Source organism: Abramis brama, assembly GCF_963993115.1.
Source record: "Abramis brama genome assembly, chromosome: 3".
Classification (NCBI taxonomy): domain Eukaryota; kingdom Metazoa; phylum Chordata; class Actinopteri; order Cypriniformes; family Leuciscidae; genus Abramis; species Abramis brama.
Genome location: NC_139965.1, coordinates 52,330,637 through 52,358,049, shown reverse-complemented (window position 1 = coordinate 52,358,049; position 27,413 = coordinate 52,330,637). Strand labels below are relative to the sequence as shown.

The 27,413-nt window shown below is 36.6% G+C and overlaps 1 protein-coding gene across 3 annotated transcripts in view; it reads left to right on the top strand.

Moving 5' to 3' along the window:
• Positions 1-1,751: 1,751 nt before the first annotated feature.
• Positions 1,752-27,413, top strand: part of hectd4 (HECT domain E3 ubiquitin protein ligase 4) — an 83,741-nt gene continuing 58,079 nt past the window's right edge. For all 3 annotated transcript variants that reach the window (XM_084108951.1, XM_084108950.1, XM_084108949.1), the window contains exons 1-13: positions 1,752-2,098; positions 7,290-7,888; positions 12,573-12,662; positions 13,501-13,628; positions 15,790-15,898; positions 17,074-17,212; positions 18,578-18,748; positions 20,695-20,887; positions 22,212-22,373; positions 22,765-22,878; positions 24,854-24,994; positions 26,660-26,889; positions 27,175-27,317. In XM_084108951.1, coding sequence (XP_083965077.1) covers positions 1,952-2,098; positions 7,290-7,888; positions 12,573-12,662; positions 13,501-13,628; positions 15,790-15,898; positions 17,074-17,212; positions 18,578-18,748; positions 20,695-20,887; positions 22,212-22,373; positions 22,765-22,878; positions 24,854-24,994; positions 26,660-26,889; positions 27,175-27,317 — 2,366 coding nt within the window. In that variant the 5' untranslated portion in view covers positions 1,752-1,951. The remainder of the gene's footprint in view (positions 2,099-7,289; positions 7,889-12,572; positions 12,663-13,500; positions 13,629-15,789; positions 15,899-17,073; positions 17,213-18,577; positions 18,749-20,694; positions 20,888-22,211; positions 22,374-22,764; positions 22,879-24,853; positions 24,995-26,659; positions 26,890-27,174; positions 27,318-27,413) is intronic.

Below are 27,413 nucleotides of genomic sequence, written 5' to 3'. Positions count from 1 at the left end.
TGTGCATGTGGATTTGTATGTGTGTGTATGGGTGTGTGTCTGTGCGTGTGGAAGTCAGTGTGTGTGCATGCTTGTGTTTGTTTGTATTCCTGCATGTGTGTGTGTGACAGTATCATCCTAAACCAGCCACCCTTCGCTCAACACCACCATCTACAGGCCGATGAGTGTACAGTCACTAAATGTGCACATAAATGAATTTATTTTATACCCCCCCATGGATGAAATTCTACGAAACTTAGCATACCCCCAGAGGATGTCAAGTTAATCATACACATGAAATATAATGCAGTTCTGAACATCTCAACTGAAGATAGGGGCGATTAAAGCAGAATAATATTGCATTTTCATTTTTTATGGGAGGGGCGCAAATCACAAATGAGTGATTATGGGCAAGGTTGATGTGGGCCCTTAAGAGCAACATACCATAAACATTTCTTCATCCTCGGTGCCACGGTTCAGGTAGTTATTTAGGAAAAACTGCATTTTTTGGGTTTGGGGGGGCCCAGTGCGGGGGGGGGGGGGGGGAGTGGCCCCCGGGGACCAAACGAAATTTTTCCGTAAAAGTCTAGTGGGGCTACATGCCCACCAAATTTCATGTTCCCCGGTGTTTCGGTGTCCCTGGTATCGTTGACGAAAAAATTCAGTAGATGACGGGGAAAAAAAAACAAAAAAACTTTGACAATCCCTATATGACCGCTTTAATAAGTACACTTGTCACCATGTGCTCTCATTTCCACATAATTAGGCAGAAATCTAAGGATAAAATGACAAAAAATAATCACACAGTTTAAGTAAAATAACATTACACACATAAACTGGAGTGAAAATATAGATATAAAAGCAATAATTACAATAAAGATTAAATAGGATTATCAGGAAGTCAAAAGAAACCTCCCTCTCCCATTCAGTTACAATGTAAAAGGGAAGAGGAGGGGAAATTATGTTGACTTGTGACATTGCAACAATTAAAGGGAAAGCCCCCATTTCCATGTATGCACCTCTGCAGGACATTTATAGCAGTTACCAGATCAGTGGGCGAGGCCATGAACAGAGGGGCGTTTTCGACCGTGTTACCTGATTTGCCCAATCACAGTGAGGGTAGGGTTTAGGGGTGGGGTCTGGTGAAGGCCAACATTTTCACTGAATGATTTATAAACACCAACCAGTTTGAAAACACCCACAAATTTAGAAACGCCCACTTTTGTTTTGCAGAGACCACATATACTCCTAATTTCAATCAGGCATATATATATGACACGTCGCCAAGGAAATAGTTCTTATAATTCTAAAATACGTTATAAAATAAAGGTCGCCTTAAAAAACTATATGAGCCCCTATAGAATATTAACAATTTTAATTCTATACAATTCCATGTTACACAATATTCCATAAAAAAAGAATGGTCATTTTGATTCCATGGTGACTTTAAAAGAGGGGAGAACCCATCCAGACATTTAGATCCATCGTTGGATTTTATAAAAATAATATAAAATCAATTATACATAATTGAAGGCACTTCATGAAATCCAATGTGTATCTTATAGGCTACTCAATCCGAACTGGTTTAGTATGGTGTCTGTCTGACTGACAGCTGGAGAAGGTTTATAAATGCGACTGAAGCGCCGTTAATTCCTTTAGAGTCAGCGCTCAGTCTCGAGTTAGTTATACGCGAATATCAATTCAGGAACTGCGCAATTGTCTCAAGTTTGGAAACCCAGCGAAATTTGTGCCTGTGTCACGCCCACCTTTCCGATAACACTGGAGCCTATCGAGCTGGCGAATCGATCTGCAGCGTTCAAGCGAGGCCTCGCATGGGCGTCGTACACCGTGATCGCGCCGCGCGCTCAGTGATGATGCAGGATATCTGTCGCCGGCTCAAGCTCAATCTGATCCCGTCGTACGTTCAATTTGATGTTTGACCACTTTGCATTTTGCCTCGGAGGAGAAAGAGATGGGATCAGGTGCTGTGGATTCTTCCCAGTGGCTGTCAGTGAAGGAAGAGACTATTTTCCTTCACGATGGACTAATTCGGGTCACGGACCTGGCAGAGCTGCCCAGTGAAATCGGAGTGTCTGAACAAGGGGAATCCGAGCAGGAGGTGTGCATTTATCATATTTGTTTCATTCAGAGGAACCTCTATATCGTTAGATGTGAACTTGATTAGCTTAACACTAAAGTTAACTAACTCGTTTGGGTAATGTTCGACCAAAACAGGCTTGTCAGGTAGCAGCATGCTAATAATAAGAGGTTGTTGTTGTATTTCTTCAAGTAAATGAAGCACGTAATTGTTTTAACACGTGCTAAATGATTTATCGTGTCATTCTGTTGATGTTAGTTCGTGTAAACATGCGCGGGCTGTTGTCAAGCCCGTTATGAGTGAAGTATCATATATTATTGCTAAACATAGATGTTAGCGGCCAAACGATTTACGTTGATGTTAATGAAGCTTATTAACCCTGCCTTGAGGTTGTTATTGCACATTTCTGTGCCGTATATAATGACAGTTACACAGTTCTTGCTTGTCTCTGATGTTTGACGCGTTAGCATAGCTTCGACAGGCTAGTAGGAGGAGTTGAATCTCTCACTGGCTTGTGGCAGGCAGGCAGCTATTGACCTGTCCGTAGGATTCATGTTACAATCGGTTACAATTCTAACACAGGACGTCACAAAATACTTGTTAAATACAACCTATAGTTATAATAGTAACATCTAGGCTACCTCTACGATAGGGGTTTCCCCCAAACATGTAATGTTGCTCACTGTTATAGTAACACAAATGTTGTCCTAACCAATGTCATTTCATTCATAAGTAATTTAATAAAGTAATAACTTAAAAATACGAATAGCCGTGTTAAATTGCGATTATTGTCGTATAGTCACGGCTGAAAGGCGTTGTTTGCAATTCGCATGCTATCCACCCTAAGTAGTATCCGAGATTAGAATTAGTGTGTCCCAAATAGTAGGCTCAAACGAAGGATGCCAGAATGGTTTGCTATTTATTGTGGATTTGTGTGGGCAAAGATTATTATATTAAAGGAAACCTCTGCTTCTGTATCATATTTTGTGTATCATATGTATCATATATCGGAGGTGCAATTGTAATTTGAGTCACTAGTAGTGTCTCAAATGACGCACTGTACACTATGCACTTACACTCTGCACTTAGCCTACACACTATGCACTTACACTCTGCACTTAGCCTACACACTATGCACTGTACCGCATGGGTTTTAAATCTTTTAGATGCCCCGGACCCCCAAATATGATCATCCTCATGTAAGGAACCCATAATAATAATTTAAAAGGCAGCTATACAGTTTACCGGACTTTGTAAAATTAAAATAGTAAAAATATGTTTAAAATATAATTCGGAAAGTTACATTATTACTTTTTTTCTGTAATGTACTGTACTGTTAGATGTATTGTTTATTCATTATTTACTAGCCTAATTTATTAACCTTTTTATTATAATGAAATTGTTTTTTATTTATCTTAATTTTATTATTTATTTATACATTTTTACACATTTTTTTATTAACTCAGAGAAAATGGTTGTAAAAATAAGTTACAGAATTTGACATTATGGCCGTTTTATTCTGATTTATAACGACTGGTCTTTAAAGGGTTAGTTCACTCAAAAATGAAATTTGTGTCATCAATTACTTGTTGTTACAAACCCGTTCAAGACCTTTGTTCATCTTCTGAACACAAATTAAGATATTTTTGATGAAATTCGAGAGCTTTCTGACCCCCCATAGACTGCAATGTTATTACCACTTTCAAGGCCCAGAAAGGTAGTAAAGACATCGTTAAAATTAGGAATGCACCAATATGAAAATTCTGGTTGATACCAATAATTCATTATATTTGAAAGCCGATAACCAATATGTTGGTCGATAAATCTAAATCCATTTTTTTTCTTTTTTTTTTTATAATTTGAGAGCTTGATTACAAAAACAAAAGCCATGTCCCAAGCACACAATTATAATGTTCTCATTATAATTTTATGTAACCAATATGACAGACTTTGCATGTTGCATTTAACTGTATTTTCCTTTTTTGAAGTGATTACAATCTTATTTCAAGCAATTCAAAACCATCATGGCAAACAGCGCATCTGAAGAGTCTCAGCTTAAGGAAATAATCCATTATTTATCTGCTTTAATATATCGGTCAAATTTTCTTATTGGTCTGATAACGATGACATTAAAAATGAAAATATGTCGGCCGATAATAGATATTTTGTGCATCCCTAGTTAAAATAGTCTATGTAACTACAGTGGTTCAACCTTAATGTTACGACGGGACAAAATGTATCTCTTCCGTGTAAGTCTTCGATTTTATGGCAGGCAGCACCAACGTAGAATAGAATGCAAACTGGGGGGTCCCAATACCACACTTGCGGTCATTGCACTTGACAACTTGTCTACTAATAACATATTTGCTGTATTTGGCCCAAGTGTTCAAGTTGTCCTTTTGATTACCTAATGCAACACACTTAGGGTTTGTTCACAGAACACGTTTTTTCATTCCTCTGCGTTACTTTTGTAAACACGCTTTAGTTGGGTATGTTTGACCATTGTGTCTTGCATTCTTTGCAGCATCTCTAAAAATGTGGCGCTCAAGTGAAAAGACGTTCAACCTTTAAAAACCGCATCTGTTTTTTTCGTTCTGCTAACCTGCGTCATTACATTTTTAACAGCAAACAGCATTCTGTGTGAACTGGCCCTTATACTGTTGTAAATGAAAGTAAAGTAGAGGTTTATTGATTTTCACAATTGAATTGATTTTCAATACTTTACACTTTAAAATTATAAAACTTGTAGATTACTTATTTATGGTATCACAATGTGAAACAAACTGTGTCTTTCTGCTCAGTGTTTCTGCAATGGGTCAAATTCCCTTCCACCGTTACAACTCGGCAACTTATGTATCAACATTTGTAATTTAGAAGGGGGATTTTTACCCAGCTTAATTTTTGTGTTTGTTTGCTTTTTGCGGCACTGAATAGCAAGACTACAAAGCACTCCAAATACAGGCCGTGCCCATCTGAGAAACATCTCCAGAACCCCATTTCTATTCCTTTAGATCCATCTGCTTGTTTTGCCTCTTGTTTGTTGCCATCTTGCTGTTTCAGTGTTTGCCATACAATTGCCATTGTGCACTTACAATCTGTTGTATGCCTTTATTTTGATCACATCCAGCTTGCTGTATGCCAATTTCAAACATTTTCAAAATGTCTGTCTGTTAGTTGATTCTACAAGTGAAATTCTACAGGTAGGACAACACACAGCCAAAAGGCCATCTTCAGCATACGGCCAAAAGTGGCATTGATGAGTTTGAAGTTTGATGAATGAAAACAATGCAAATTACAAGATTAGAATGGGTGATATAATGTGCAATTTCCCTATATGCAGCATTAACTTTTTCAAGATGTCAGAGCACACAAAAAGAAAACGTGTTACTGAAAAATGCCTTCACAATGAATGAATTATTTTTAAAGGGCACATAACACACACAGTTTCTGCCAATCTCATGTTGATCTTGAGTACCTATAGAGTAGTATTGCATCCTTCATATCTCCGAAGAGTCTTTAGTTTTATCAGATTTTTAAAAGACGCTGTACGGATTCTTTTTGAAAACAGCCGAGCTCCTGGAGGTGTGCTGTGGGCGGAGCTAAAGAGTCACGCACCATACATCATCGCATTATCCCTGGATAACTTTTGATTCACTATATGTTCGTGTTGTTTACATTATATGCACTTACACGCTGATTGCCAACAAAACACAGATATTTTATGTTTTTACCACCTGCAATTCCGACTGGGATATTTTATCGCTGGGACCGCTCCATCTTTCAGTTACAAATGATCTGCAAATCCAGCGTCGAACTGGGCCTTGTTTATAAAACATTTGTCATCGAAATGCCGTTTGCTGCTGCCCCAGAAAAACAAACTGCATGCAGTTCTCCTAACGGTGGGTTCTTTGGGAAGCTGAACAAGGTTATCTTTCCCTCACAACCAAAAACACACTTTGGTGACATTGATCTCGTGGTCTAAAGACAAAATGACAGGGCTGCTGATGGCCTCCGTAACCCGAACTTGTGTTACACGTTGATGGGCGTTGCTTTTGCTCTCGCTCTGGTTGATGCGTGCACACACTCTTCCAGGGGAAGTGCCCATACAAGGAATTCTGCCCTTTATGACGTCATACAGGGCCATACTCTGAAAAAACTTTCAGAAACTTATACGAATCCTGAAGGAGTGTATTTGGTACAGAAATACTCCATCATACGGCCAACTAATCTTGGCCATGTTTAGCATAAGAATCCAACTCTTTAACAGTGTAAATAAGTCAGAATGCATGAAATAGTATTAGACATCCCCTTTAATAAATTGGGAGAAGCATAAATCGTGATTACTATTAATTATGCAGCTCAGTTTTGTGGTGCACATTACTGAAAGTAATGAGTCAGATGTTTATCCAGCAACAGCATAAACATCTGACTCATTACTTTCAGTGATGTCCATCTTGAAATGAAGAACATTTTGTGTACTAAAGGTTCTTGAAACTTAAGCCAGTGTCTTTACTAAATGATGGAACCACTAAGCGTCACATTTTACTACTTATACCTGTCAAACACACTGAGCAAATTTACTTTAGGATTTATAGTGTAATATCTGGATTTATTACGCATTTATATTGAATAATTATACATAGTTGCCAGAAAGATTTTCAGTATGCCATGGAAGGCTATCCACAACCTAAAAAGGCAGACTGACTAATAGAGATGCTTCAGAATATAGATTTTAAATGGGCTTAAAGGGATAGTTCACCCAAAAATTTTAATTCTGTCATCATTTACTCACCCTCAATTTGTTCCAAACCTGCATGAATTGCTTTTTTCTGCTGAACACAAAAGAAGATATTTTGAAGAATATGGGGAACCAAACAGTTGATGGGCCCCATTGACTTCCATAGTATGTGGGGGAAAAAATATTATGGAATCAATGGGGCCCATCAACTGTTTGGTTAACCATATTCTTCAAAATATCTTCTTTTATGCTCAGCAGAAGAAAGAAATTCATACAGGTTTGGAACAACTTGGGTGAGTAAGTGATGACAGGGACTAACCCTTTAAGTTTTTCCCCAAAAAGTTAGATGCAGTATTTGGGTTCCATTGTGTAACTGGGGTCCAATTAGACAGCAATGACGCAAGTAACTAATTTTCATTCATCTTTGGCCAAAATAAGCTTCAAAAACTAGTATCAAATTCTTTGTTCTTGCAGATCTTGACGTTTGAGACCAAGAACCCAGTGGAGCTGGCCGAGCGCCTGCGAGCAGTCTGTGGAAACCAGAGTAACGCTTACGCAAGACTTTTGGAGTACCGTCTCAATGCACTGCGCGGTCTGTGGGGAGCACAGCGACAGCTGGCCCTGGAGGAGCAGCAGGAGCATGAAGGAGTCATCCCGGGGACCGGCGGAGGGTCCGACGAGGAGGCGCTGGCCCTGCTTAAGCGACAGGGCTTCTTGCAATCTCAACATCACCACCATCCTCACCACCCTCCGATGCCCACCGGCTCTGATCAGGCACCGTTTACCTCACGGGTCGGCCTCCTGTTGGTCTTTCCGCTACTGCAGTCACAAACACGCCACGACCCTGCGCTCTGTGGTGTCACCGCCGAAGTCTTGCTCGCGTGTCTGCGTGACTGCCAGCCGCTGAGCCTAGGCAAGGAGCCTGCGGACTGCCTAAATGGCCTGGAGAGGTTGCTTTGCTCCTGGCTGGAGGAGAGGAATGAGCCAGAAGGTCTGGCACAGGCGAGGCTACTACTTACCCAACAGCAGAGACAGAACGCAGCTGCTGCACTAGTGGCTCTGTCGTGTGCAAGGTGAGCGCAGCACAATGGCTATTCCTTTTTTAGCCTTTACTGTTATTTGATAAGGTAAATGTAATTGACGAAGAGTCTTTGCTGGAAGTCGGCTCAAAAGATGGAGTGGATTAAAGGCTTAGTTCACCCAAATATGAAAATTGTGTCATCATTTACTCACCCTCATGTCATTCTAAACCTGAATGAATTTCTTTCCTCTGCTGAACTCAAAAGAAGATATTTTGAAGAATGTCGGTAACCAAACAGTTGTGGGGGATCATTGACCTTAGGATGGAAAAAAAAAATACAATGGAAGTCAGTGGTGCCCCACAACTGTTTGGTTACAATTTAAATGTAATTTAAATGATCTTCTTTTATGTTCCACATGAAAAAAATTCATAGCCTACATGTTTGGAACAACATGAGGTAAGCAAATGATGACAAAATTTTCATTTTTGGTTGACCCATCCTTTTAAAGCTAAGGAAAGACACTATAGGCAAAATCAATGTTGTTGTTTTTTTCCCATGCGCTTTTTGCTTCCATAACATCTTATTTCAGACTAATGGAAATAAAACATTTAAGTGTTTATTACACTCCTTCTATTTGCGTCTGTAGATTTCAGTTAGGCTACAATACATATCTTTAAAGGCTGAAATTTTTTTCTTTTTCTTTTTTTTTCTCATGCAATGCATCAGAAATCTCCACTTCAGCAGCACTTAACATACAACCAACATTGCAGTTTTATTCCTATGTTCTAAAGGTTTTATCAGAGGGGTTTGTTGGTGACATGGTGACTCTTTTTTCTGGCTGTTAATTATGGAGCTTATATTATGACAAAATGATTTTAATTTGAATTGTGTAAATTTGAATTATTGAGAAGTGTAATCTAACAAAATTTTAAATTGTGAGGAATTTTAAATAGTTCTTTAAACGATTATTGAACATTTGAAATTTAACGAATTGAAATGTTTTTATGGCTGAATTTTATAGACATGTATTTTCAAACAGCTGTTTTTTTGCTCTGAATTCTTAGACTGCAAATATCCAGTTTAAAAAAAATACAGATTCAAGTTTTCAAGATGAAGAAGAAATTCAGAACTTCAAATTCAGTTTTCTAAAATTCAAAACGCAGAGAATTCAGATCGTACAGAAAGTAGGTCAGAGATCATCCACAGGGAAGAGTAGAGGATCTCAGAAAAGTCGAACGGAGCATTTTGGCTGCACTGCAGTAGTTTTCTGCCGCAAACGTGGTGGTGGTTCAAGAGAATCCGTGTATCATTCGTTCAGTCGTTTTTTGATTTAATATTAAGAGTAGAAAAATGAGAAAACAGCTTGAGTATTAGCCTAGATTTCTAATATTCTAATAATAGTCCTCCGCTGCTGCAGTTGCATGGATTCTTAATGCGTTTATTGCAACTACGTAGTAAAAATGTATAGGCTACATTTAATCTTTTTCTCATCAAACAACCAGACTAACCAATGGCTCGACACAACCCGTACCGGGGAAGAGCCTAGACAGGGCTTTCTTCTGTGTAGATATAAATTCACCTACGCTTTGCATCAGCTGAGTATGGCAGGGTAGGCTAAATGACTGCTGTCATAGCCTGCATGGTCGCCCAGTAAGTTAAAAAAAAGAAATTAATATATAAATCAATATAATTAGAGTAAATTAAATATTTTAAACAATAATACAAAAAGGAAAGAATAATGCATTGACTTGGGTATATAATAGGCCTAATGTTCACGCATGAGCTTTCATTCAGACTGACTATCAGAGATATTAAAATACATAATCTTCTGAGTTTTATGATGTAGGCCTTGTTTTATTTTTATTAAAATTTATGATAATTTATATTTCAAAAGGATGCGCTTTGTGCATTCTCTGACATTACATTTATTTATTTCATTAATATTGAGTATCAGTTGATGTCAAGCAAGACTGTGTGTTATTTTCTCTGCCAACTAAACTTCCAAAAAAAACCAAAAACTTCCAAAGCAAAGCCATTGTGCGTTCTCTCCGCGCTGTCCAGTGCGTCCCGCAGCTTTTCCACACAGATTTTGAGAATTGGCCAGCTAAACAAAATAGGCCAAAGAAGTAGGCTAATGGCTAGTGTCCGGGAGAGGTACATTCATATTTATGAAATAAACACTTATAGCCTAGCCTATATTTCTCTTACATGAGTTAGCCATAAGAGAATTTGTCTACACCAAAATAAATTTCCAAGGACCCCCTAATAATAACAGTGATTAAGCACAAAATTAATGTGAGTGGGGGTAATAAAGACAAAGTTGTTTTTTTTTGCCCAAATGGTCTCTCCACTCTATGCATTTTGTAATAATACAGCAACTTTTTTTAACTGACCGTATTTGTTAGAAAATAAGTCGCATTCACCTGAGTGTAAGACTTACCGGATCATGTTGAGAAAGAAACGCGCAAAATCACATTTAAAAAAACACATTTTATTATTAGCCTATTCAGCAATTGTGTTAAAGACCGGTAAATAAAATACAATATTAACATTATAAACACTATTAACATGTAGGCTATGTGTATTTTACTTTCCCTTACTTACTGTATGACAAATCCTTAAATGAATGCAGAAAACAAGAAGAATGAAAAATAAGTAGCCATGTATAATAAAATAATATATACAGAGTAGCCTAGCCTATAAAAACAGCCTATTGTGCCCTTTATTACAAACAACATTTAGCCTATTCTAAACACCAAGCCTAAACAAATTTATTTTAATCGAAACTGAAACCGTACCGATGTTGAGTTCGCGCATCTCTCATTCGGTCAAGTTTTCATATTTGCAATGTAACATTTGGATGTTAACTATTAATATAAAGAAGGCTTCATACTTCAGTTGAATCCCAATATACATAGGCTAAATCAGCATCTTCACAGCAAGGGAAATGTTTGGAATAACAAGTTGGACTGTGCGGCACAGCCTTGCCCTTTATATTGTACAACAGACCAATTAAATGAAGCAGAATAACTTTTTATATGTTTGGTTGACTGTGTTTTATTTTGATAATGAACAGGCTGCAATGTCAAGTTAACAATGCCAGAACTGATACTATGTTGTGCGAGCGTGCGATGTGCCGGCGCCATCACTTTGATTTGTTCCTCAGCAGGGGGAAATAACTTAATACTCCATCATTTAGTCATACAGATAATATGACATCATTCGAAACAGTAAAATGTATATTTTTATTTGTGTACATTCAAAATGACTACAAAATGTCATGTCTTGTCAGCGCGTTTAGCGCGTCTCGGTCTCCTTGAAGATTCTGGCGCACACCAAAAATGAACCAAAATACAACAATTAGCCTTCTTGGCGCACCTACTTTTGAAAGTCAACATTTAGATTATTTGATGTTAAATGCATTATAATATGTCTGAGTCACTTTGGAATAAATCACAGCGTGTTTCATGATAAAAAAACGTGACTTTACAAGCCGGAAAATAGGCTATGGTAGGGGTATAGCAAATTATTTCACGGACCTCCTGGCACTTAAGAACTGCTGGTCTACACAGAAGAAAGCCCTGTCTAGGCTCTTCCGTTGTGTCGAGCCATTCGTTAGTCTAGTTGTTTGATGAGAAAATGAAATGTAGCCTAGTTGCAATAAACGCGTTAAATTTCGAAAGCTCCGTGCAACTGCAGCAGCGGCGGACTATTTTTAGAATATTAGAAATCTAATAGGCTACTCAAGCTGTTTTCTCATTTTTTTTTTACTCTTTATATTAAATCAAAAAACGACTGAACGAATGATACACAGATTCTCTTGAACCACCACCACGTTTGCGGCAGAAAACTACTGCAGTGCAGCCAAAATGCTCCGTTCGACTTTTCTGAGATCCTCTACTCTTCCCTGTGGATGATCTGTGACCTACTTTCTGTACAATCTGAATTTTACGCGGTTTGAATTTTAGAAAACTGAATTTGAATTTCCGAATTTCTTCTTCATCTTGAAAACTTGAATCTGCATTTTTTTTAAACTGACTATTTGCAGTCTAAGAATTCAGAACAAAAAAACAGCTGTTTGAATATACATGTCTATAAAATTCAGCCATAAAATCATTTAAATTCGTTAAATTTCAAATGTTCAATATTCATTTAAAGAAATCAAATTCAGAACTATTTAAAATTCCACATAAAATTTAATTTTGTTAGATTACACTTGTCAATAATTCAAATTACACAATTCAAATTCAAATAATTTTGTCATATTATAAGCTCCATAGTTTATGATGTTTTCTGATTTATGGAGTGATAAAAAGAGAGATCCAAAATACCCTCTGTAAAAATCTTAAACTCCAGTATATGAACAAAATTAAACTAGGATTTTGAACACTTGTAATACAAAACAATTGTCTTTATGTACTATGATTAATCAACTGGGCACATTACGGTGATTTACGTTAGTTAAATATTTTGTCTCTGCACAATTGCCCCAATTGCTAAGTATGGTTCTCTCAATGTATTTCTGGCCCTGTCTCCGAGTCATGAGTTGTAAGCTGAGACACATTGCTCTTTACAATTCGTACTAAAGTGTCTTAGTGCATCTCCTTCGACCACTTTTCATCTGATATGTCTAGGGGAGAGTATCTCTTGATTTCATCAGTACATACATCTCTATGTCAGTCAAAAAAATTAAAAATAACAAAGGAAACTCAAAACAATTTCTGTCTGCTTACAGGGGCTCCCTCAAAACGTTCATTCATACAGTCCACCTGCTGCAGAAACAGACAGACTTGGGTCAACTTCCAGTGGCTGATGTTCTCTATAGGTGAGATGTGTCATACAATTAATATTTGAAGACATACACAGGGCCTGTGCTAAAAAAATTACTTTTTTTTTTAATGACTGATTTGATCTTATAATCTGTGTGGATTCATTTACTCATCCAACCTACATGCTAAAGTGAATAAATGTTTGCGGGAATTTCCATGCGTGAGATTAAAATCATGCGCAATACCCGCCATCCCAGCTGAAATTCAAGCCCTGATACAGCGTTAAACTACTTCTGTTAACTATCAAATAGGGACGCACCGATATGAACATTTTGGCTGATACCGATTATTCTTTATATTTGAAAGCCGATGACCGAAATATTGGCCGATAAATCTAAATTAAAATTTGTATATACATTTTGGGATCCTGTTTACGAAAACAAACGTCTCACCGTTAAAAGCCACATCCCAAGCACACAATTATAATGTTCTGATTATAATTTTATGTAGCCTTTATGACAGACTTGCGCTGCACATGTTGCGTGTTAACTGTATTTTCCATTTTTGAAGTGACTCCGATCATATTTCAAGCGATTCAAAACCCTCATGGCAAACTGCGCATCTGAAGTGTCTCAGCTGAAGGAAATAATCCATTATTTATTGGCTTTAATATAACGGCCAAATTTTCTTATTAGGCCGATAATGATAACATTAAAATGAACATATATCGGTTAATACCATTCTGGTGGCGATATATTGTGCATCCCTACTATCAAATTTCGTATTCAACTGCGGTGGGAATTATTATTCACCATGTAATTCACAAATGTAACCCGTATAGGATTAAAAGAGTTTGAAACTTTAAGATGTTCAATTTAATTCACTCAATTGCAGACTGCTGCTTCTTGAGGGAGGTCCAGGCTCACCCTCCTGTTTGCTAGGGGGGAAACACAGTGTGTCGTGGGGCTTCGAGGACATGCTGCCCACTCCAGAGAGCAGCGTCACTGGTCCAGAGAGTAAAGGTGTGTCTATGACGGCTGGCAAATGTTTCTACATGCATAAAGAAAGATTGTTGTAACAAAGTTGAAAGCATACAATTCTGCTTGGGAATTAATCAAATATTTTTTTTTATAGGTCTGTGACTACGTTTACAAGCTGTTAAAATTCGGGTTATGGTCGGGTTAAGGTCACTATCTGGGTTTCTGAAACATTCGGAATAACCCGTTTACATGCATGAGCAGAGAGAGTTACTCCTGTATACATTATCCCGATGTAAACGGCGACGCACGGTTAGCGTCTGGACGTACGGACAACCTTAAGACACAATATGCGTCATTTCCGATTCTTCTTCCTGTATCCAAAGACAACAACAACAGCAGCAGCACACGGATAATGAATAGTTCGGGGCAGATAGTGATCGCCTTTGTTTGCGCTTTCCTCCTCGCTCCAAAAGTGTGGTGCTGTGCTGCGTCTCGTCATGTTTACCTCTACTTCTTGTTTACTTCCGGTATACTGCACGCGGGGTTTTGTATGCGCCATCTCTACTCAAAAGACCAAGATTCCTTGCGAATAGAACATGCGCAGAACACAAATCAATGTTCCTTTTGATGGGGATATGCCGATACGCGTTTACATGACCAAATATTCGGGTTAGAAAAGGGGGTACCCCAGGGATCATATCCGGGTTTTTAAAAACCGGGATATGAGCATATCCGGGTTTTTGCCGGTGTTTACATGGCCGTGCGCGACCGGGTTATTGCTAATATTCCGGTTTTGAACGGGTTATTGGCTGCATGTAAACGTAGTCACTCAACCTCAACACTCAAAACAACTGACACAAAACACAGCATTTAAATTATTTATTTTTTTTTCAGTTTCAAAATGCTACAGCATGCTGTATATCAGTATAACACACTAATCCCTGCTCTTTTGCCTCTTCATACACTAGTGCCCTATGATTTCCATGGTGTTGAAAATGCAGATGGAATCACAGAAATCCATTGATAAAAATTTAATTTACTGTATAACGCGGAACGTCTCGGAATTTGGCAATTTTGTTAATGAATAAATCAAAAGTAAAGCATGTTTGCTGCGGTCCGAGGGCGACTGTTCCCGGCGCTCCCCGGAGCGTTGGTCTGGTTTCACACTTAACTTGATTCTCTCGAACCCAGGTGCATTTGCACATCTTACATCATCATAAACGGGCACGCCACATGATAGAAAACAGTGCGCGGTCAATATATTGTTTTTTTTTATTAATTTGGTGCTATTATGCGCAGCACAGTACACAACACTTTATTTACTGTATGTGTGTCGCATGAAGGTGGATTTCTGCGGCTTGCAAATGGATTCTTTGTAAAAAGAGGAGACTGCTGATTGCCATCCATTTGCTGCCCTGATTACACTCGCTATGTTGTCCGTGTTGCTTTGTGAAAAAATTTAAATGTTCATGCGAACTGTGCCACATTTCAAACTAAATTGCCACTGTGATAGCACCCTTAATCAAATAGCGACATTAGTGTCTGTGAATATTAAAGACTGCTATTGAAATCTGAAGTCCGCTTGTCCCAGTTTGGCCTACTACACAAAATCATGCCCGTGTGACTCTCATGGTGTCTTCAGCGTCTGCTGTCTCACTATACGAGGACATGGACACATGATCTTCATCTCCAGAGCTGCTCTGAGAGTTACTTCAGCATTTTACCATTCCATTTGAGAACTACCGTCAGATGAACACAGATACTCTATAGTCTTCACTACAACCTGTTGTTTAACTTAAAAAAATATATATGGCAAGTGCTTCCCTAATCAATAATTACATAAAACATAATTTTTTTTAAAGAATATCACACAATGTTTTTTTCTACATTTTACTTTCAAAAGTAAATCTCAATTTGTGCTGCACTTTGTTTGACCAAAAATTTAAGGAATTGTTTAAATTACATATTGATAACATTTTAAAAGTTATGTTGATTATCACCTTTTTTCATAGGGCATTTGAAAATTATGAAATCGTTAAAGGTTTATGTATTCAACTGATTAGACATCCTTTTTAATTATTAAGATTCGATCAAACTATTCAAATGGAATCCGTAAATATTTAAACAGAAACTATAAAATTGAATTTGTGAAAAAAAATAATAATAATTTTTTATCAGGCCCTAAAACATCTTTTTCTCTCAGACACAGACCTGGGACGCAGCCTTGCCACAGATGGTTTCTATCTCTACACAACAAACTCTTTTGGAAAGGGCTTAAGCAAGCTGGGTTCAGGGCAACATGGGACGCTGAGGTAACTCTAAAACTACATAACTACCACTTAACCTCCTACCCTGCTTTTCTGTTTGTACCAGTAACCTCCAGGCTACTATTGTGCTCTTTCTACAGCTCTTGCTTTGTCCTGCTGTCTTTCTCATTTCTGCTCTGTGAGCAACTATATTTGTTGGACTTTTGAACCCTGTGAAATGTTGCTGTGTCATTGGACTTTGTTTCATTCCTCTCATAAATGTCAACTACTTGCAGTCTCATGAAGAAACGTCTTGGACACTTCAACCACAATGGAAAAAATAAGAAATCCCATTTTGCATTAATAATTTTTAACATAATAGCGAAAACTGGGGATGTTTGTAATTGTAACACCAGTTTAACCACTTCTTTTATTTGCAGGGTTAAAATCACTATCATACATGAACACCGTCCTTCTGAAGTCACAGTGGAGGTTGTTAGTTTCTATGTATAGATATAGTTTATTAGGATTTAGAGGACAAAAACTATTCTAATGTATCTGAATTATAATTTGATTTGTGATCAGATTAATTCATGATGAATGGCAAGTTGTGTATCATCTGAAACAACATATTCTCTTGTTTAATTTGATATATTATAAGTAGTATAAGTTAAGTAGTTAGAAGATATTAGAAATTATTAGAAATTACTAGAAATACAAACCTTAATAGTGTCTAAAGCCGCAGTCACGCTAGACTTAAGGCTGATTTATACTTAAGGCTGAAATACAGTGCATGTTCACAATAACAGTTTAAATAAATAAAAGAATGATTTAAACTATGTTTTACATCTGATATACACATTTCGATTAAATATGTCATTCTCATTAATGGAGTTAAGCACTTAAATTACATGAAATCATTACCGAGAAGTTAAAAAAAATGATATTCTAATAAATAGAAATATTTGTTGTGGATGCAATGTAGGCACAATCTTCCGCTGACTGGGATTTATAAAGGGAATTCTGCGCAGGTTCTTGCATACGCATTGTTTCACAAGTCATTTTTGGCTTTCGGGCGCACGTACACTTTTAGTAAGGATCCTACGCACATTTTATAAATGAGACCCCTGAGCTGGTGTGATTGAGTGGAGGTGGGGCTAATTTGCATATTCATGGCTCCGTGTTAACTAGTTACATTCAAGACTTTAAAAGCTAAAACTTTTTTTTGGTCTTCCTCACAGGGGTTTTGTTTATTGTCGGAATGAGGAAATGGAAGCAGGGTGGGTGGCGCACAGTAGTGGCTTTTTGCTCCACCGTCCTGCCTCTTTTGACACAAAACCTCATCAGCTGTGCCAGGTCATCGACCCCTTCACACTGCAGGTATGAACTCTCCATCGCAAATGATCATCCTTCACATTGCACTTTCAAATTTACATCGCAAGTGTTACAAGCAGGGCCTAAAACTATTTTTTTTTTCAAACACCTTCCAATGGCTGAAATTTACCAGCCAAAAATATATATTTTTACTAGCCATGACACAAAAAGCAGGCAGTTATGGCACCAAAATGTTAGATACCAGTGAAAATTCACATACCTCTATTTCAATTTGATACCACAGCTAAAACTACTAGCTTAACTAATATAAATTCAATAGCCTACATTTTTAAAGGCAAGTAAACAGTCAGTAATAAAATATGAACAAACAATCAAATTAAAAGCAAGTCTAATCAAATAAATAACACTGCATAGTCTTCATATCCTTCTTTTAAAGTTCAAGAGCAGTGATGTTTTTTCTTTGTCCTTTGTTGTCTAGTTAACATTAAAAATGCAGACAGTAGCAGAAGCACTGACCCGTCAACTGTACAGAGCGTTGTTCACATTTGTTCACGTTTGTTCACGTTCATGTTGTCACAACATTACATTGTTACAATTAAACAAATTGTTACTGGCCAACTGGCGACTGACACCGTTTCATACACTCACCAACACCGATTTTTGCTCGCATTTGGCACTTGGCAAATGTTAATTTTAGGCCCTGATTACAAGTATTACAAGTATCAGTGCTTTGAGTATGTATTCTGATATTTCTAATCAGAATTGTTAGTAGGCGTCTAATTTCTAAGTATGTTGTAAAATGAAAGAGTTGTATCAGCTTTGGACATGATTGTCATATTACTGATGCAATATGAATTTTGGAATATGACTCTTCTTGATTTTTCATCATTTTGGCAAAAGAAAATGCTGAATGTCAACTAAGTTTGTTAATTTTGGACTTTCACAACATACGTTAATTTGTTATTATAGGTTATGCCTGACAATTTCATTGGTGTATATATCAACAAAACATTTTGATGAATTAAAATTAATTTTCCTTTAGTTTGGAGGCTTGTTATGACTTGGACAGGCAGTTTTGGAGTTCCAAATGGTGGAAATTTGGCTCACATCCCCTATGTGTATCTCGTTTTGTAACATTTAGTTGTCAATTATCCCCCAAAAATGTCATTGGCATCTTAGTAAAGAAGAAGGAAATCTTATTTTTTATTTTTATTTTTTATAATTACTTTTTATTTTATTTTATTTTTTAAATATAATTATATTCATATATGACATGTTCTGGTTCCCTTATTGAATCATATCAAATGTGTAATATTTTTAATAAATCTATGGTAAGTTCTTGTATATTAACTTCGCCCTTTTCAAATGTTTTATTTGTGGATGCTTCTAATTCTCCTTTCTCTATTGAAGGTTTCTCAAGTAGTAGCAATGCCCCATCATCATTTCCCAGTGGGCAGCTGCCTGACCACCCTGCGGCTGTGTTCTGATGGTACCTACCTCTACTGGGTTTGGTCACCTGTCAGCATCAATGAGAAAACACAAAAAGGCCACTCTGTCTTCATGGATGTCTTCCAGCTAACGGTATTAACTTAAGAATGTGTCACACACAGTACAAAGTACCCTTCCCATGTGAACCGCGAGCCAAGTACTGACAATAAATCCAAAGTAAATGCAAAGAAATATTTTATAATATTAATGAAATAGAAATAATCACTGTCTGGACGGATCATAAAACAAAGTACTTAGAACTATTTTATATTTAAAGTTAAGTGACTCATTTGAAAAGTTGGTAACACTTTAGTTTACGGTCCAATTCTCACTATTAACTAGTTGCTTATTAGCATGCATATTATTAGGAGATTGCCTGGTACTTATAAAGCACTTATTAATGCCTTATTCTGCATGGCCATATTCTACATTACTTAATCCTACCCCATACCTTAACAACTACCTTACTAACTATTAACAAGCAGTGATTAGGAGTTTATTGAGGCAAAAGTCTGAGTTAGTTGTTAGTTAATAGTGAGAATTGGACCATAAACTAAAGTGTGACTGAAAAGTTAGTAATAAAATGAACAGCAAAATAACACATTACACAGAAAAAGTGGTAGGTCTATTATTTTGCATTTATACTCTGAGATCATTTGACATACAGTATCAGATTGTTTTGTTCCGTCCATTCCTATGGTTATCACTGTCAGTCGGATTCAATCATGCATTTAAATATGAGTGTTAATCCAGACACTTTGCAATGTGCAGTAATATGGAAAATATATATTATACACAGAAAGCAAGCAAAGATCGCTGCCATTATGACCATTATGAAGCTGTCAATTACAACATGAGGTACACATACACAAAGCTGCGCTATTGTGAGAACTCCCCTTATAATCAATGAAGCTGTCTACACTGTGCAATGAATCTCTTATTAACATTGTGTTTATACTTTGTTGGTTATAATGAAAGGATTCATGTGCATGCAGAACTCGTGCCATTTTAAGCGGTGTTGAGCAGATTCTGACTAACTTAAACACATCTGATTGGCCATTGCATTTACACGCTCAACAGATTTGTCTCTGATTGGCTACAAAGTTCAATGCTGCAAAAACACATTGTAAATAGAAACCTTTGACGCTCTTCACAGAGCTTACACAAACACGGTAGCGTTGTACAGCAGCCAGCTGTCAGTGGGTATCAGTACTGTAGCAGGTAACATTAAATGAATGGCAAGACAAAGATTAATTTTGGTGCCCACCAAAATATTTTCAATGCAGGAAAAACCCTCTGTCTCAGTGGAGTTTTGTAGTTACAAAAGTTTTTTTATTGTATGCATTGACTGGTAACCCTTGTGAAAAAGAAGTACATCTTAGCAGACTTTTAAAAAGCACTTATGGAAAAAAATATACTTTACATTCAGTTCACACTAAAGTATATTATTTTAATGTTTTTGGACACTTAATTACATGTTAATTGCAATTACATGAAAATGCATTGTTTTGAATTTATATTTAAATCAATAAGTCAAACTTTACATTGCTTTTTTTGACCCAACTAATTAGGACTGACTTGTATGTCATGTATTTAAATATATTTGTAATTACACATTTGTAAAGAAGTGCATTTCAGTATATATAAAATATATTCACATTTAAATGTAACATAGAAAAATACATTAGTTAAAATTATAATCAAGTACTTGTGCTCTTGTAAAAACATAATGATTTAAAATGTACTGTAAAACTTTTAATTTGACATTATTACAAAGTGCACTTTTAAGTGTACTTAAGTGTGTTAAAAATAATTTAAAAAAATAGTCATGAAAGTGTAAAGTACACTTAAGTGGCCTTTAATGTTTTTAATATTAATTTTTTTACAAGTACAGTTATTTTAATTATACTACTCTTCAATACAATTAAGTACACTTCTTTTTCAAAAGGAAATTATTATAAATGTAGCAACTAAGAAATCTACCCTGAACTCTCACTTCACGAGCTCCCATTATCTGTTTTTTTTTTTTTTTTTTGCAGACTGAGTCTGGTCTGTGTGTGGCCAGTCCTATACAAGATCGGGTAATCCTGTCGCGAAAGGAAGGCGAGTCATCTAAGTGTTTGAATGAGCTGCTCCTGAGCCGCATGTCTCGCTTCCGTGCTTCCCACTCCTCCACGCTGGCTGCCCTCACCGGCTCTGCCATCACCAACCCCGTCAAAGAGGAGCAGTCGGGTAATACTGCTGTATGTTGTTTGTGCCTCGGCTGTTCCCAAGAGACAACTTTTTTGGCTTGGTTCCTATATTAATGGGCGCCTTTATGAAAAAGAAGTGCACTTCATTGTATTAAGTGTGCACTTGTAGTGTATTTCAAGTCTTAAAAGTATAGTATTACAAAACTGTACTTGCAGATAATATAATATTAATTAAATAAACGAGAGTACACTCTTATGGCTCTTTCTTAAAGGGTTAGTTCACCCAAAAGTGAAAATTCTGTCATCATTTACTCACCCTCATGTTGTTCCAAACCCGTACATGAGGTTTGGAGCAACATGAGGGTGAGTAAATGATGACAGAATTTTCACTTTTGGGGTGAACTAACCCTTTAACACGCTTAAGTACACTGATTAAAAGTGCTCTTAGTAATAATGCCAAATTAAAAGTTTTACTTTAAAGTACATTTTAAATCATTATGTTTTAATAATATTTTGTTGTGCTTTAAAGAAGTACACTAATTTTGATGTGTTGACTAACATCACAGTAAAGTACTTGATTATAATTTTAACTCTAGTGTGTTATCCAATATTACATTGAAAGTTGATATATTACATATATAGTAAATTGTAACTTCATAATTAATTACAAATATATTTAAATACATGACATGCAATTCTCAATATAAATCCATACTTAAGTAGTCACAACTTCAAGATGTTTGGAAAGCATACCTATTGCTGTATTAAAGGCATGGTTCGTACGGCCATGAAAAACCATGGAAAGTCATGGAATTTAAAAATTGCAATTTCCAGACTTGGAAAAGTTTTGAAAAAATAAATGACCCAGAAAGTTTTGAAAAAGTAATTGAAATTTTTTTCACAAATATCTGTATAATAGAATATATGTTTAATTGATAATATTGGATAAACAAATGGGGCGGCACGGTAGCACTGTCACCTCACGGCAAGAAGGTGCCCGGTTCCAGCCCCAGATTAGCCTGGAGTCCTTTCTGTGTGGAGTTTGCATGTTCTCGTGTCAGCATGGGTGTCCTGTGGGTGTCCTCTGGGTGCTTTGGGTTAGATTAGATGGATTGGACATATTGACATATTGGCTGTCAGAGTGTGTGTGTGAGTCGGAAGGGCATTCGGTGTAAAACCTGTGCCAAATCTTATGTGTGTGTGTGTGTGTGTGTGTGTGTTGATAATTCTGATGAAAGCGGAACTTATGCTAGAAAAATATATATTGGATAAACAAATGATAATACTTGTCGTATTTCTTCAATATAGTATAACTCGCAGTGTTGATCTTGGTCTCTTGTTTTGTTTGTTTTTTCTTGTCCCAGTAGTCAACACAAGTTGTGGCTTGTCTATAAAAACTCTGAGGAAAACGCCGATGTACGTGTGTGGAACGTACCTAGTGATGCTGGCACCCACTCCAGGTGTAGCTGGGAGCTCTGCCACCCGCTCGCTGTTTGGGGGTGCCAGTGGCCTTTCTTCACTCAAGAGTAAGTCATCATCTCTTATTCTGAGGGGAAAGATCTTTATACCCTAATCAAACATTTTAACATAATCTCTATCATGGATAGTGTCCAAATAGTGATTTATCATTTAATGTTATCCATTTTTGCCGCCTCATTTATGCCACTGTTGCCTAAAATCAAACATATAACAATTAAAGGGATAGTTCACCCTAAAATGAAAAGTCTTTCATCATCTATTTCACCCTCATGTTGTTCCAAACCCATATGACTTTCTTACTTCTGTGGAACAAATATGAAAATCATTTAGTAAACTCTTGTTAAAAAGCAACCAAGAGTGTCAGCGAAAAAGTACTTTTATTTGACATTCTCAAAGTCTTCTTAACATTTTCAGTCAATCCCTTGTGTTTTTTCCTAGTCTTGGCATCTAGTTTGGTGTTTAACCTGACTGATGGTCAGTTTAGCAATCGTGCAGACCTCGTAGATGCTCCAGGAAGTTCTCTGGGTCGTGGGGCTCAGGTTGCAGGACTGGGTAAGAATCAGACATTTCCTCACATCAAGCCCCTTTCACACTAAACTCGATGCATAAATCAAAACGGATCTCAGACAGAATGGACTGTATTCACCAAGAGCAAAATGAATATGCATTGGGCTTAAGGAATTTTAATACATTGTTGTTGACTATTTTCTTACTCCTTAAATAAAATGAAACCTAGCACATACGCACATTTAAAATGTTCATTCTTTCCCTTTTGGAAAATGGATCAATGGAGCCATTGTTCAACTTCACAGATTTTCAACCTGCTTTGTATAGTTACAGTGTAGTATATGTATATTAACAATTTTTACTCGTTCTCCGTGTAACCTGTACCGAGAAATGTAAGTTTATTTGTGAGCAAAAGTCCGCTGGATGATGCAGAACAGCTTTGTCTCTGTATTTACGATTCTTTGCAGCCTTTAGCCACACGCTAGATCCCTCACTGGAAACTGAAAGTAACCCACTCCTGCTAAATGTTTACTCTTTAAAATCCGGCACCCGAGAACAATACAAGTCCACACCATTATGACTAAAAGTCTGCTAAGAAGTGTTTCCTACTAAAGCAAGGCGGATTTGACTCTGGTCAAGCGTATCCCCATAGCACACATGGGGTACTTTTTATCCTTGTGTGCACCAAACCCATCTAGCGTGTTTGCTGCCAAAAAGCTCTTTGTTTAGTTTCATCTGACCACAGAACCCTGTGCCGTGTGAACTTCCAGTCGTGTCTGACCACTGAATATGCTGGAGTTTGTTTTTGGAGGAGCGAGGAGCATTTTTCTTGAAAACCTCCCAAACAACATGTGGGGATGTAGGGGTTGTTTGATTTTTTTTTTTAATAGGCTTTCTGACCCCAAGACTCAACTAATCTCTGCAATTCTTCATCTGTGATCCTTGGAGAGTCTTTGGCCACTCAAACTTTCATCCTCACCGTGAATTAAGACGATATAGACACACGTCCTCTTCCTGGCAGATTCGTAACATCTTTAGTTGATTGGAACTTCTTAATTATTGCCCTGATGGTCAAAATGGGGATTTTTCAATTCTTTAGCTATTCTCTTACAGCCACTTTCTTTTTTGTGATGCTCAACAATCTTTTGCTGCACATCAGAACTATACTCTTTGGTTTTACTCATTGTGATGGATTATTAAGGGAATATAAACTCCTGTGAAACAAGAAGTCATAGCTGGACAATTTCATGTTCCTAGTCATATGTAGGAAAAAAAAGGTAATTATTAATGGGAATATACTTCAGAGATATTTTATTCATAAAAAAGTCTAGGGGTATCAATAATTGTGGCCATCGTGTCTTGGAGAAAAACATTTATTTCATAATGTGATTTCCCCCCCCCCCACTTTCAATTTTTTTACTTCAATGAAAGGTTAGATTTTTGCCAATTTTTTTGAATGAAAGATCAAAAGGATAAATGATGCAGATTTATTTTTTACAGCCATTTTTGATCATATTTACCAGGGGTATGATTAATTCTGAGCATGACTGTATATATATATATATTTTCACGACATCATTTGAAAGTAGAATTTCTTTTATCAAAATCAACAGAAAAGTCTAGGTTTTGATTTGTGACTGATTCTGATGGAGCACATCATATCAATGTTGTTATTTTTAACTAAAATATTTTAACATATTAATAACAAATATTTTTTGTTAATTGAAATAAAGCTGAAATAAAATAATATTAAATGAATACCTTAAATTTAAACAAAAATTAGAAATGTTGCCTTGGCAGAAAACTAAAAGTTGAAGTAATAAAATTACTAAAATTAAAATGAATCTAAATATAAATTTAAAAGAACCTAATAAAAATCACATAATACAACTACTAAAATTTAAACTACATTTAATGTGAAAATATATATTAAAGCTAAAATATAAAAAGAAAAGCTAATTCAAACTATTAACAAAAAGCACTGTGTCACATATAATTGATTGTATAATGACTGTTCTAGGGGCCTGCTATGATGCACTTAACAACTTAATCTGGACGTGCTCCAGTGACTACATGGACCAATGGTGTAACCCTGGGAACCAGGCCTTCCATCATGTGTGCCAACGACTTGGCGTCAGTCACGTCATCACTCAGCCTAAAGGTATTGAAACTAGAGCTCTAACATATGCAACAAAAAGTTTACTCGAGTTGATTTTTTTTTTTTTGGATGATTTTGATATTGCACAACAAAACATTTCAGAGGCTTGCATACATTACACCACGACCCAACCAGGCACAGTCTTTAGCTATTATAGTGACAATAGCTGATTTTGCTCAAATTTCCCTTGTGTAAAAGAAGTGCACTTAGCATACCTTTAAAAAGAGTACTTAAGAAATAATATACTTTTAAAAGAATATACTTGTGTCAACTGAATACAACGTTTTCATGTTATTTGCAATTAAATGAAAATTAAATGTAGTTTAAATTGATATTAAATGCAATTAGCTGAACTTTAGAGTGCTTTTTGACCCACTTAAGTTGGACTTTAGTACATCTTTATATATAATTTTGTAATTATAGTGTACTGCTGAATGTACTGACTAGCATTTATGGTGAACTAAAATATACTTTAATGTCATTTATATTGAAACTTGTATGTTGTATACTTAAATATATTTATAATTGCAGTTTTAATAAATGTGCGTTTTACTGATGATGTTGCAATTTAATACATACAATAATTAAATACAAAATATATTAAGTTTAAATGTATTATTAACACTACAGTTAAAATTATAATCAAGCCCTTTACATGCTCTTTAGTATGTTAGTCAACACATCAAAATAAGTGTACTTTAATAGCACACAACAAATATTAAAGTCGGCATGAAACGGAAGTTGAGATTGTCATTTTTTCCTTGTTGTGACGTATATCCGTGTGAAACGGCTTCTGAAATTAGAAAAAAATGTAGGGCGGGGCTTGATTTCATCCTTCGGGAATTGATTGGATCGTTGGAGGTTGGGCGTTGCAAACAAAATGGAGGCAGATTTGAATGCCAGTTTACATTCAGTTGTGGAGGATTTCTCTCCACCGGACTCCCCCGTTACCCTCCCATGAAGGATTTTTTATTGAGGAGCCCGGCGACGAGAACGAGGACGAGCAGCTAAATTTTCAGGCAGGAATCAGCCCATATTTATACGAGCCTCCCGCGAAACGAGACAAACACCGATAGCCGCACCCTCATTGGCTCTGGCCGCATCCTTTCGCCATGGCATGTGACCGAAAGAGAAGAGAGGTCGTTTCGAGGGGGGAGGGAAGGGTAATGTATTTGATTAAAGATTATAAGGGTACATGAATTTTAAAAAAATAATGAAGTGCACAGATAAATCATTTATAATAAACACTACAATATTACATATGAAAAGAACATTTGTCAAATTTGATTTCATGCCGACTTTAAAACAATGATTCATAGTACAACTTTGAATTTGACATTATTACAAAATAGTCATGAATGTGTTCTCTCTTTAAGTACACTTAAGTGGCCTTTATGTTGTTAACATGTTATCTGCAAGGCTAGCACAGTTTTTAAAAACTATACTTTTATGATTTGAAGAACACATTCATTAGAATAAAACACTTTTTTTTTACTTTTTTTTTTTTTTTTACAAGGGGTCACTTTTCATTGCTATACCTGTGCAAATATTTTTGCAAGGACTTAGTGTATAGGACACTTACTATGCAAAGTTAGATTTTAGATGTGCTCATAATACAGAAATGATCTGTATCATTTTCCCCATCATTTTTTTGACTCTTTATTACAGAAGAAATGATAGACACAGGCAAAGTGATAAACCAGCTGCTCCATCATGTTGGTGCTATGTGCATCCACCAGCTCAACCTGCTAGCAGCCAGCAGTAGTTTACACCTGGGAACCTTCATAGGAAAACAACCCATGGAGGCTTGCCACTTTAGTTCTATATGTGACGTCATGGAGAAGGCCATGGTCAATGGTGACACGTGCATCATCCGATGCATTCTGGTCGTCTTTCAGGTGTGGATATAATTGGTGGGGTTTTGCTAGAATATTTAAGATTTACATTTGAATTACATTATAAACACTACAGTATGACTTTGTTACTATATAACTTCCTGCAAAGCTGCTTTGAAATCATGTGTATTGTGAAAAGTGTCATACCAAAATTGTATGTAATACATATGACTTAACTAAAACAATGTAAGTGATGGCCTTTTTGCTGTTGGAGATTGAGTTTGTTCATCCGCAGTGAATAGGTTGACACCTACTTGAAGGAGGAATATTCTCTCTTGTGTTTTCCAGGTGGTGTTCCAGTTTTTTAATCCAAATTCAGAGCAGAACCGGGACTGTGTTAAGCGTTCTGGACTGTTGCTGTGGCAGTTACTTATGGCTCCTCCTGATCAGATAGAACCAGAAATACAAAGAGAAGTGTGTCTTGCCATCAGGTGAATCTCTTAAAAAATAAAAAATAAAAAATGTTTATAATATGGAGGCGGGGAATAATTTGCGTATTCATGCATCCCCATATACTAAATGAAGCA